Source organism: Polypterus senegalus, chromosome 1, assembly GCF_016835505.1.
Source record: "Polypterus senegalus isolate Bchr_013 chromosome 1, ASM1683550v1, whole genome shotgun sequence".
Taxonomy (NCBI): domain Eukaryota; kingdom Metazoa; phylum Chordata; class Cladistia; order Polypteriformes; family Polypteridae; genus Polypterus; species Polypterus senegalus.
In genome coordinates, this window is record NC_053154.1 from 121,972,022 (window position 1) to 121,984,408 (window position 12,387).

Genomic DNA, 12,387 nt, shown 5'->3' on the forward strand with positions numbered 1-12,387 from the left:
ACCTGGTTCCTTGTAAGGTTGTGTCCCGGGTTCTTCAGGGACACCATCCTGCCGACTACGCCACTGTAATAAGATGAGACTTGAGGCGTGAAAAGGTTTGGGGCAGCCACCCGTTTAATTCGGTTTCCTGGCTGCAAACGTACTTGAGACATTATAGTAAAGTTTACACAACAGAGTCCAAAACAGAACTGCCTGCCAGAGCAAAGGCAGTGGGCTTTATAGGACAGAGGGCGGAAGTGATGTCGTCCTCTTTGCCGGAACTGGAAGTGACATCATCCTTGGGGCCGGAACCGGAAGTGACCTCATTCTTGGTGCCGGACCCGGAAGTGATGTGTCCTTCTTGGAAATGGTGGCTCCTGGTGGGATTTCCCGGGTAAGACCTGCAGAAAACTCAGAAAGAGCGTCAGCGTACCCCGCCCCCCCCGGGCAGATGTATAAACAGTATTTTCCAAGCCCTTCAGCTGCCTCCCATGCACACGTGTGTGACATATATATATATATATATATATATATATATATATATATATTTATATATATATGTGTGTGTGTGTATGTGTATGTATATATATGTGTGTATATGTAGATATGTAGATGTATATATGTATATATATGTGTGTGTGTGTATACTTTGTATATATATATGGGTATATGTATATATGTAGATATGTATGGATATATGTTTATATGTGTGTGTGTATATATATATATGACAGCAACACTCATCACTCACAACAGTGACAAAACAATTACATTGACAATCATGTTACATTATTTTCAAAATATTTCCTTTTCTTTTTCATTACTTCTTTAACACACTACTTCTCCACTGCGAAGCACGGGTATTTTGCTAGTTATATTATATTATATTATATTATATTATATTATATTATATTATATTATATTATATTATACTGTATATAAGTACATAGATAAATATTAAGTACACATGCATAATATATATACTGTATTATATTACATATACAGTATATTGTATATATAATAATATTATTATTAATATTAATGGCTGCGGCGCAGTGGTAGCGCTGCTGCCTCGCAGTATGGAGACCTGGAATCGCTTCCTAGTGTGTGCTTGGTGTGTGGGTGTGTTTGTGTGTGTCCTGCGGTGGGTTGGCACCCTGCCTGGGATTGGTTCCTGCCTTGTGCCCTGAGTTGGCTGGGATTGGCTCCAGCAGACCCCGTGACCCTGTGTTCGGATTCAGCGGGTTGGACAATGGATGGATGGATTAATATTAATTAATATTAATATTCATATATATTGCATATATAATAATAATAATAATAATATAAATATAGTTTTTGGGATCACTAGAATGAATATAACATTATATGGAGCATTGACCTATAGATATTTACAGTTATACTGAGGTTTTAAGTTTTGATGTGATTGATGTCCCACATGTTTCTTGGTCTCACTACAGATAACGCTGTGCTCCTGGATCTAAGTGAAACATATTCGGTTCTACTCATGGCCACTGCTCTCATTCACTGACTAAAGTAAAGGAACATGATTTGGTGATGCAAGTGTCTATTACAACAACAACAATTTATTTCTTTTATAGCCCAAAATCACACAAGGCATGGCTCAGTGGGCTTTAACAGGCCCTATTTCTTGTCAGAACCCCAGCCTTGACTCCCTAAGAAGACAAGAACAAACTCCCACAAAAAATTAAAATAAATAAATAAATAAAATAAACCTTTGAAGGGAAAAAATGGAAGAAATTTTGGGAAAGGCAATTCGGGGAGAGACTCCCTCCCAGTAGGTTGGGTGTGCTATGGGTTTCAAAAAGTGGTGAAAGTACAATACCCAAAACAAAATACAAGTAGTTCTCTTCACAGAGCTAGTTGGCCAATCTATCACTGTCATCTCATCTCATTTACATCTTGCCTGAAGAAGGGGCCTGAGTTGCCTCGAAAGCTTGCATATTGTAATCTTTTTAGTTAGCCAATAAAAGGTGCCATTTTGCTTGGCTTTTCTCTACATTGTCATCTCAGAAATACAATGCAATAGGACAAAATACTTTGTTCTGTTAGTTTACTGTCCTTATTTCCTATGCTCCTAAAGAATATGTATGTTATTTACCTCTTTAAACTTAACTGCCTAAATGTATAAATAATGTAGATTCAAATGTTAATAAAAATAATAGAAAAAACAGAACAAAAACAGACATGTTTTTGCATTTGTAATGTAAAGGTGTTATGCAAGTAATACTGACTGATGGGAAGTCAGTGAGATTTAAAAGGTAAAGGGATATAAGTATACATACAATTATCAGTTTGTGTCACTCAGTGACATATGAGGTGGAATTAATGTCCTAGTATTATTTTTAAAAATGATTGAGAGCTATCAAATCTAAATTTATGATAGTAAGGTAATACATCTGTCCATATACAGTACAATACCATGAATGTATGAATAACTAAATAGTTAAGATAAAAATATGTCTTGAAGGCACTTATGATATGGACAGAACTTGAAACGGCCCTACTGGCACAAAAAAAACTTCTTGCTCATGAAGTGTTCATCTTTGATGTGTCAATTAGGAAGAACATTTAATTTAGTTGTATTTACAGCAAGAACTGAAATAGTGTTCTGGAAAGAAACCACTTCTTCTTTTTCGGTAAGCTTTTAAAATCATTTGAATACATTACAGTAAAATCATGTACAAGCAGCAGAATGGATATTAGTTGCCTTTCACATAAGCACTCATCAAAACTGCAGCACAATCAATAACAGCTCATTTAATATAAGAGATGCTTTCACATCCACATATACTGTACACAGTAAAGTTGTCATCATCTTTCAGAGGTTTTTGGTTAGTGCTGCTGTTTTACAGATTCCACATCCTAAATGTGAATCCTGCACCCAGTTTCTATTTGCGTTATGTATGTATGTTCTCCCTGTATGTGAGTGGGTTTTTCTCCACCATCCCCAATGTCTGACTATGACATTGTCTGTTAAAACTGATTTGACCCACTCACTCCCCCAGAGGTTTATTTTCTGCAGTGAAGCTGTTGACTGGAATTTTCATTTTCCTCTTCCCTTATGTCAGTTACCCACATCTTATTTGTAATAGATATTACATTCTCATAATCATTTATGTTAAACAAATTGAAAGTGCTCTGTTGGTTTCTGTCACGCACTTAATATTGTCATGATATACTCTGGCCAACACTGAAACTGAGCTGGATTAAGCAGATTTGACAGTATTAACATTATGTCAGTCAGCTTCCAGTCAAATTCTGTTAGCTTTGATTTTTAAATAAACAGAAAAAAACATATAGCTGAGCAGCAGAAATGTATGGAGAAATGTATGCATACTTGGATGGTATTATTAGGATCTTGGTATGTATCTGAATGACCAGAACCAATGATCATTTCTATTTTTCTGCTCATACCATGCATATTAAAAGAATTTTCCCCTAACAAGTGTTACATTTTATTGTTATGCAACCAAAAGTACCGTGGAAATCACAGTGGATTTAATTTTACTTTTTTGTTGCTGATCAGAGAAAAACACTCTTTAATGTCAATGTGTAAACAATCTCTGCAAAGTGCTCTACGTTAATTACAACATGAAATAATTAATTGCATAAGTGTTCAAGTCAGTATTTAACAGACACACCTTTACCAGTCATGACCGCCTTGAGTTTTTATACCCAAGTGTCGATCAGCTTTTCACATCTGGACACTGTCATTTGTCTCTATTCTTCTTTGCTGAACTGCTCAAGCTCTGTTGGGGTACATGGGGATTGAGAGTGAACAACCTTTTTCAAGTCCTGCCACAAATTCTTAATTGACTGAGATCTGGACTCTGACTCAGTCACTCCAAGACATTAACATAGTTTTTAAGCCATTCCTGTGTAGCGTTGGCACAGGTTGTTATTCTGCAGGAAAACAAATCTTCTCCAAAGGCACAGGTTCCTTACAGACTGTATTAGGCCTCCCTGTATTTTCTTGCATTCATTATTCCCTCTACCCTCACAAGCCTTCCATTGCCTGCTGCAGAAAAGCATCCCTGCATACTTCATGGTGGGGCTGCATGTTTTGATAATGTGCAGTACTTGTCTTAAGTCAGATATGGTGTGTAGTCTAATTTCCAAAAAGCTCAAATTTATTCTCATCACAAAACCTTCTTCCAGCTGACTTCATGTGCCTTCTCCTGAGATGTCATGTGCATTTTGTGTAACAGGGGATTCTCTTTGGCACCCTCCCTGTCACTGGTGAAGCACCTAAACAACAGTTGTTGCCTGCATAGTCTCTCTAATCTTGTTCAGAGTAGCTTGTAACTTCTTCAGAGTTATCATTGCTCTCTTGTTGCCATTCCTCACTAGTTGTCCTCTTGCATGAGCACTAAGCATGAGCTTATTTTGGATGGCCTGCTTTAGACTGATTTCAATTTGTGCAATACTGCTTCTGTTTTTTAGTCACCGATTTGACTTCAAGAGATATTCAGTAACATATATATTTTATTGTCTCCATCCCCTGACCTGTGGTTTTTCATCACCTTTTCACAGAGTTGCCTAGGGTGTTACATTGTCTTTATTGTGAAGGTAAGGCCATGTTATTGACTTTCCACAAGTTGGACCTTCCAAATAAGGTGCATTTACTGTATACTACAATCAACTAAAACCCCTTGACTACAGTCAGGTAATCTCCAGTTGACTAATTATCTGACTTCTAAAACTAAAATTGGCTGCACCAGTGATGATTTAAGTGCATCATATTAAAGAAGACAACTACTGATGCAACTGATTATTTTTTGGTTTAAATCTGTAATTAGTTATGACTATTTTAAAGAGAACTGTTTTCATTTTGACATTAAAGAGTGTCAAAAAACCGAATTAAATCCACTGTGATTTAATGTTGTAGAACAATAAAATGTGAACATTTCTAAGGGGTTGAATAAGCACTGCATCCACAGAAGTGTTAAAACTTGCACGGAACACAGCTTGCAGGATGGCCTCAGGGGAGCCTGGTCATCCAATTTTCATAAATCATCCACAAATTTGTCAAGAGCAAAAAGTGTTTGTGTTTTTTAGACTGCTGCAATTGTCCCTTCTTATTATTAGAACATTAGAAAAATCTAGACAAGAACAGGCCATTCAGCCCAACAAAGCTGACTAGTCCTATCCACTTAATTCTTCTATAAAAACATCAAGTCTAGTTCTGAAAGTTCCTAAAGTCTTACTGTCTACCATGCTGTCTCCAAGTCCTTCTGTTATGATTGAACAGATTCCAAATGATCTACCAATCCACCTATATTGGTATCATCTGCAAACTTAACCAGCTTGTTACTTATATTCCTGTCTACATCATTTATATATATTAAGAGTGGCAGTGGTCCTAGTGCTGACCCCTGAGGAACAACACTCTTAATATCAGTCAATTCTGATGAGGTTCCTTGCACCATCACCCTCTGCTTCCTGTGTCTGAGCCAATTCTGTACCCATCTAAAAACATCACCCTGTACTCCCACTTTTTTTAAGCTGATACCCAACCTCTCATGTGGCACCTTATCAAATGCTTTCTGAAAGCCAAGATAAATAATATCATATGCTCCACCTTGATCATATCCTATTGTTGCTTCCTCGTAGAATTTCAGCATATTAGTAAAACATGATCTCCTTCTTCTGAATCCATGCTGACTGTTCAGAAAAACTCCAGTACTGGCTATGAGCTGATCATTTATCCTTAATAATTCCTTCCATTCATTTTCCTGTGATGCATATTAAGCATACCTTTGCATATGATGGTGCCATTGACTAAGATGTTACATGGAGATGGCGGGAGACCCTTGAAACAATTAATTAAACAGATAAATAATAAAAAGCATAATTTGAGAATACATTTTGAAATATACGGTAACAGTATCATGTGCCTGAATGTAACAATCCAAGTTTCTCTCACTAGTAACCTAAGAAGGTTTATTAAGATGATTACAGACTTGAAATAAAAAGTTGGTAAACACTGACTGGTTTCTTCTGTACACTAATTATTACATCTTCCCCAAAATAGTGCTTAGTTTGTTATTTATTTACCACAGACTAACAAAAAACAATTCAACTACTGAACTGTATTATTAAAACAAGAAAAAAGTCTCCTACCTAGGATTTGTTTTTGCATTTCATGGCATCTGTTTTGCAGTTCTGATTCTCTCTGGACCAAGTCTTGGACCTGTTGAGATTTCAACTCCGCTGCTGCTGACACTGATTGTAAATCATTCACCTGTTCCCGAAGGCGCACAACTTCGCTTTGAGAGATACCCACAGCTCTTTCTAATGAAGTGAGCTCTGTGAGAGAAGAGAAAAAAAAATAACTGAATTAGTGTTGAAACCTCAGCAAATAATGGCAATGCATTAGCATTTCAATGTGTACTATTGACGTTTCACAGTGCTTGGATCTCACTTCAGTGTCTGGTTGGGATGCTTTTGTTGTGGAGTTTGCTTGCTTTTGAGTGTTTGCATTAGTCTCTGGTTCCCTTTTATAATCCAAAGACATTCTGTCAGGTTACATGCCAATGTTATGAATGAGTGTGACATAACACAGACTGACATCTCATTTAAGATTGGATCCTCAGTAGCTGGGGTGGGCTCCAGCTCTCTGTGACCCTGGGCTAAAGAAGGATTTTTCAAATAATGGATAGGCAAATTCAGCAAATGCTTGCTTAAAAGAGATTTTTTTCTAGGTTAAGGGTACTCCCTTGGTGAACACAATACCAAGGAAATCAACACTGGCTGCACTGCAAATTAGTTTGTCATAAACACAAATATTTTAGCAGTCTGGACATAAGTATGGGATTTAAACCCACTACTACATGGCATTCTAATGAATCAGTAAAACACTCTGCTTGTAGCACCCTTGAACCTGAAATGTATAGCTAATGAAGAAAGTTAAAATTAGATATTTGCCTAACCATAAATTACACATATGAAAAATGCTATTGAAGAGGACATCTGTAAATTTAAAATTAGAGATTAATGAACTGTAGATTAGCCTCTGTGAATCTAATTAAGACATGCCTAATACATCAAATTAATTTAAATATATCAAAAAGGTGTAACGATTAATATCGGTATTTATTATGTGAGTTCTAGTGTCATAGAATTGTACTAGATAGACTAAAAAAGGACAAAAAACAACTTGAACAATAAATTCAAATTGTAAAAACTTCTATTTAAAAAATCCTATCTATCTATCTATCTATCTATCTATCTATCTATCTATCTATCTATTGCATTAATGTACGTCAACAGCCAATTAATGACCTTATTTTATTATTAATTATTGCAATAATTTCTTGATTCATAATTTATTTTATTATTTATATTATGCCCCTGAGTTATCTTGTATTTTGAACCGACCTCTTGATCATTCTCCTTAATCGCGCATCATTTTACCATATTATCAAATTCACCATATAATAGTTGTTTGACATGAGGATGGTGATGACTATTATTATTTATTATTTATGTTTTTTCTTCTGTTTTTTCATCATCATTATCATATTCTTTCTCCTTTTGTTCATGAGGATTGTGGTAACAATGCAGCGCTGATCAGGCCAATGTATTTATCCCCAGAAAGGAATACCCAGATGCTCACAGAATAATTGGGAGAGGAGAGGTTAGGAGTATGCACTGATACAGCGCATCCCATCCCGGATCCCAGATTAGTACCTGAGTGCAGCCATGCAACGGATGACACCACAGCACCACACTAGTTCAGATGGAATGAAACCAATGGGAAGATTTGTTATGGTGGCTGGAGATACTGTATAAGTCCTACAATGTGTCCTGCGTCAGTCTTTCTCTTGTCACAGTATGTCATACTTTTCACATCTCCTGTGGCCGTTTGTGACATCCTCACTATATTGCCCAGACTACCTCTGCAGATTCTCCTCAAAAAAGAAGGACAGCAGTTTAACTCCAATATCACCCTGCATTGATCATCTCACCCTATCACAGAGTATGACTCTAGCAGCCATTTACAGGAACCTCATTTTACCCACAGTACTCAAACTCTCATTCTTTAAGACACTTCATAAAGCTCAGAGCCACATATCATGCTGTAGACTGACCAGGATATTTACATAATCATGCACAGGTTTACAGCAGTTCCTACTTCATCACTACAGTCTAGTACAATAGTTTACAAAATTGCAGCTGCACCAATTTGTCACTCAATCTTACAAATACCTCTTCCATAACTTGTGAGCAAGATCTCAAGGTACCTGAACTCCTCCTCTTATGACAGCTATTCATCCCATTCCTTCAGTAAACGTGGCACTCTTTTCCAGAAAAGGAATATAATCTGAAAATGTAAAGTTCCAACTCATAACCCAACTGAATCTAACTCAGCCGTGAGCCGCTTATCTGGTGCTCAATGCATTTACTGTATATACATCTGTGTGGTGTTGGAATGTTCTCTTGTATCCACATGAGTTTTCTCTGGCGTCTTCCAAATCCCTTAGACATGTCCATTAGATTGATTGACATCTCTAAATTGGACTGTTATGAATGTCTGTGTATTTATGTATGATGGACTAGTATTCCTTGCAGGACTGCACCTTGTCTAATAAGCGTGTGCAATGAGCTAAAACTGATTTCTTGAATTCCCATTGAATGTGTGCACCCTTCCTTAGCAATATGGTAAATGCCGCAGTTTGTCATACAGCATGTAACTTTAAGCTGGGATATTTCGAGACACCTTTATACTTTCCCAGGTGCAACGTAAGTCTCCTGGCTCTCATAACAAATTAAAGGAGTATCACGTTGCACGAATCCTGGCATCTAGTCAGGGCGTTGGATCACTTCTGTTCCTGCTTGTGAGGCCTCAACATGTCTGTCAGCATATTTGATAATGTGTGTGCATAATTAATGTAAAGAAACCAGCTGTTGCTGTTCCATAACCTGCCTACCAGGGTGATTGATAGCGTCTCTGTTTTCAAAACCACAAAAGCTGAAAGACAGGTAGCTCATAATTGTTCATGTAAAGGTTAACATTAAAGATTAGCCCAACCTTCCAGTGCCATGTGCCAAGCTGCTATGAAAATTCACACAGACTGAATATTTTGGAAAAGTCTTTAACAGGTGACTCTTGATTTCTAAGTATGATGGCAAAACAGGCAACTTGTGAAAACATTAATGGCATCCTAGCCTTAACTGCTGCACTTTGTTACATGCTTATGACAGTTTATGCTGAAAAATGGTAATTTCTAACACACATAAAGTGTAAATGTTCTTAGGACTATACTTTAAGTTCTTATGCTAGATGATATTAGGATTAGTGGGCAGTATACCAAACTGCGAACTAGAAATCTGTATGAATTTGGGATATGATTTTGCCACCTGATGTAAAACCTCAGTTTAGTGCATAAGATTAGTCACAGAGCCTTCCTTCAACTTGTATACTGTAAAAGTTTGTATACTGCAAAGTCACACACTAAAACTGCATAAGATTTCTGGATTAAAAAATAGTTGGAATAAAAGGATGCTTTTTGCAATGAAGTTTCTGGAATGTCAGAGTAGGCTGGATAAGTTTTTGCTGATTGTATCAAAACAGTTTAAATGCATGAGAGTAATTTTTACAAGGAAACATGACGATCTCATTAAACATAATTTTTGTTGTAAGATAGAAAACATCAAACAAAATGCTAATGGATCATCCATTCTCCATCTTACTGTAGCCAGGAGAATAAATGGTATATAATATGAATATCCTCACAAAGCTCCTATGCCTCTTTCAGAGTTTCCCCTCAGGCATCAACAAATCATTCTTTAAGAAGTTAGACTCAGTTATAACATCATTTATCTGGATCTCAATAGAGTCAGGTATCAAAAAGATGACTCTATAGAAATCTAAAGCAGACATTAACATGGTACTACTTTTCAGTTCCCCTACTTGGCTGTAAATATGATAAATAAAATATTGGAAACTGGCAGAATTCCATGAACTTACACCTGCCTGGTTAGCAATGGAAAGGAAATCCTGTTCTAAATCTTCATTGTATGCTCTGCTCTGTGCTCCAGTCAACAGTAATTAAGTTGAGTCAACCTGTAATCCAGTGGTTAAGCATTCACTGAAGATATAAAACCAATGAAAGATGTGCTTTAAGGCAGAAAGGCTTTTATCTGTTGCCTCTACACCTGATAACCACCAACTTCAACCTCGTTTAACCTAAGCTGTCTTCAGTCTATGGGAGATGCTTGAGATTGTGACGTTTACAGATCTCTATAATGATAATGTATCTGCACTTTTTAAACTATTAAAGGAACAATCTAAAATGAATAGTGTTTTCATGCAGAATGGAGAGAAAGAAGATTATGACATTACAGAAATCAATAGTGACCAGTGCTGCATGATGGCAAATGATTTGAAAAGCATCCATGGAAATAAGAAATAAAAATCTATCATTACTCATCTTGCATAATCCATACTGTATGTCTGTTATCGAGTAGCTTGCTCAAAATGTATGAAACACTGCTAAAATATTGTTGAATAGAAAACAGAAAACCTAAAGACTCGGGAGTCACTTTTTGAGTTCTGTCTTCAATTCAAAAAAGGCATTTGGAATGTCGACACTTGTTTAGACTGCTTAGAAGATTTTTTGTGCTTCAATATATATATATTTTTTTTATTTTACAAGAATTTTATCTTTTGAAAGTTTGATTTCACAGCTTTAATATATGACTTTATTTCTTCGTTTGAGAATTTCTTTTCATGTAAAAATGAACTGCATAGCATCACCATTTTGAAAACAGCTATGGACATTCAATAGGTTGCTATGGAATCGTGTCTAGTTTCTAGGGACCAACTTCCTGATACTATATGATATACTACAGTACAACAGAGAAAGCTTATTTGTCCGTGATAAGGATTCAATCAGTGGACAAGTGCTATTAGAATTTCTCATTTTCTGTTTTTTGGTTTTAACTTTTGCTCTTTCATTTATTGTTTTATCTCATTTATATATAGTAGGATTTTTTTTTTCTGTCAACAATTGGGCTTAATTCCTTTGGGTTAGAAAAAAACAATGACAGTGCTCAGAAATGTTTACCCTTGTTATTTCTTTTGTTTGTTAGAAAGAATTCCTTTGTTTTATTACGGAAAGAAACATGAATCTCCTTGTTAGCTGTCTTTAACTTCACAGCAATAGCTCTCTAGTACTCTATGCCAATAATCAACCCAAGGTGGTCAGTTTGGAAAAAAGAATGGGTGGTGGGCATCTGAGCTACAGATCTTTCAGACCATTTCACATTACCTGGCACAACATTCATTAGTAGCAACATCATTCATTAGTAGTACTAAGATCTGTCCCTGAGGTGGAACACTGGCTAGTGTGTATTAAGATTCAGATGGCATCTACATAGTATTAAAAAAAAATCAAAGAACTTATCCCTTAATGATCTTTCGGAACAATGGCAAAGAGACCATTCAATTAAAATTTAACAAATCAAATGTTATCCAGACATTTATAAACTACATTCTAGATCAATATAAGTCAAGCACACCATAATTAACTAACATATAATAAATACAATAAACTAAGATGAGCACAATTTGCCCATAGTATGTAAGAATACTGAGAAATATTCAAAAGGTTTGATTGTACATCATCATTCTCATTGTGAAGGGGACAATGTAAAATAAATGGACATGAAATGAGATGAAATGACACATATTCATTTTTGTATCTATCTGTCTCAAATAATGAAGGCACTCACACGCAGTGAAAGAGCATTTCATTCCTACAGCAGGTTTTTTGAAACTTTTCAGAGAAGGCATGGCTGATTATTCTGAAAAAAAAAATCATTTTAACAGATCTATCAAATTTGTTTATATGCCATTTAAGTTAGCTGGCTTATAGCTTTTCCCTTCAGCATAACTGTGTAGCTTCTAACCATCAGGAATTGTAAGCTGCATTGGCCACTGGACAACAATATGTAAAGTTGGCCTCTAGGATAACAAAGGTAGAATGTTTGGGACCATTATGTTTGGAATTCCCTTGTAACTCAGCATTTTGCTAGTATATTACAAGTAAATCTTTATCGCACATGCCATTGAAAAACCATTGGATTTTAATATTTAGAAGCAAGTAGTTATTAATGTTACTGATACTCCTTGATTTAACTGCTTATGCAGCATTGCTAAAATCCTGATGACATCGTAGCCCAAAGGTAAACTAATCATATCCACAGCCGTCCCATTATGCAGGAACTGGTGGCCTGTCCTGGGTCGTTTCCTGGTTTGTGCCCAGGCTCCAGACCTCAGCAGGTCTACGAATGTTATGTTCTATAAGTATTCTTGTACATCCTAAACACACACATTGGACTGGAGCTCCAGCCAGGGTAAGATACTACCTTCCCTCC

At 36.3% G+C, this 12,387-nt stretch overlaps 1 protein-coding gene across 3 annotated transcripts in view; it reads right to left on the minus strand.

Moving 5' to 3' along the window:
- lekr1 (leucine, glutamate and lysine rich 1) overlaps positions 1–12,387 on the minus strand; it is a 128,335-nt gene that overhangs the window by 60,328 nt on the left and 55,620 nt on the right. For all 3 annotated transcript variants that reach the window (XM_039757238.1, XM_039757222.1, XM_039757229.1), the window contains exon 6: positions 6,127–6,312. In XM_039757238.1, coding sequence (XP_039613172.1) covers positions 6,127–6,312 — 186 coding nt within the window. The remainder of the gene's footprint in view (positions 1–6,126; positions 6,313–12,387) is intronic.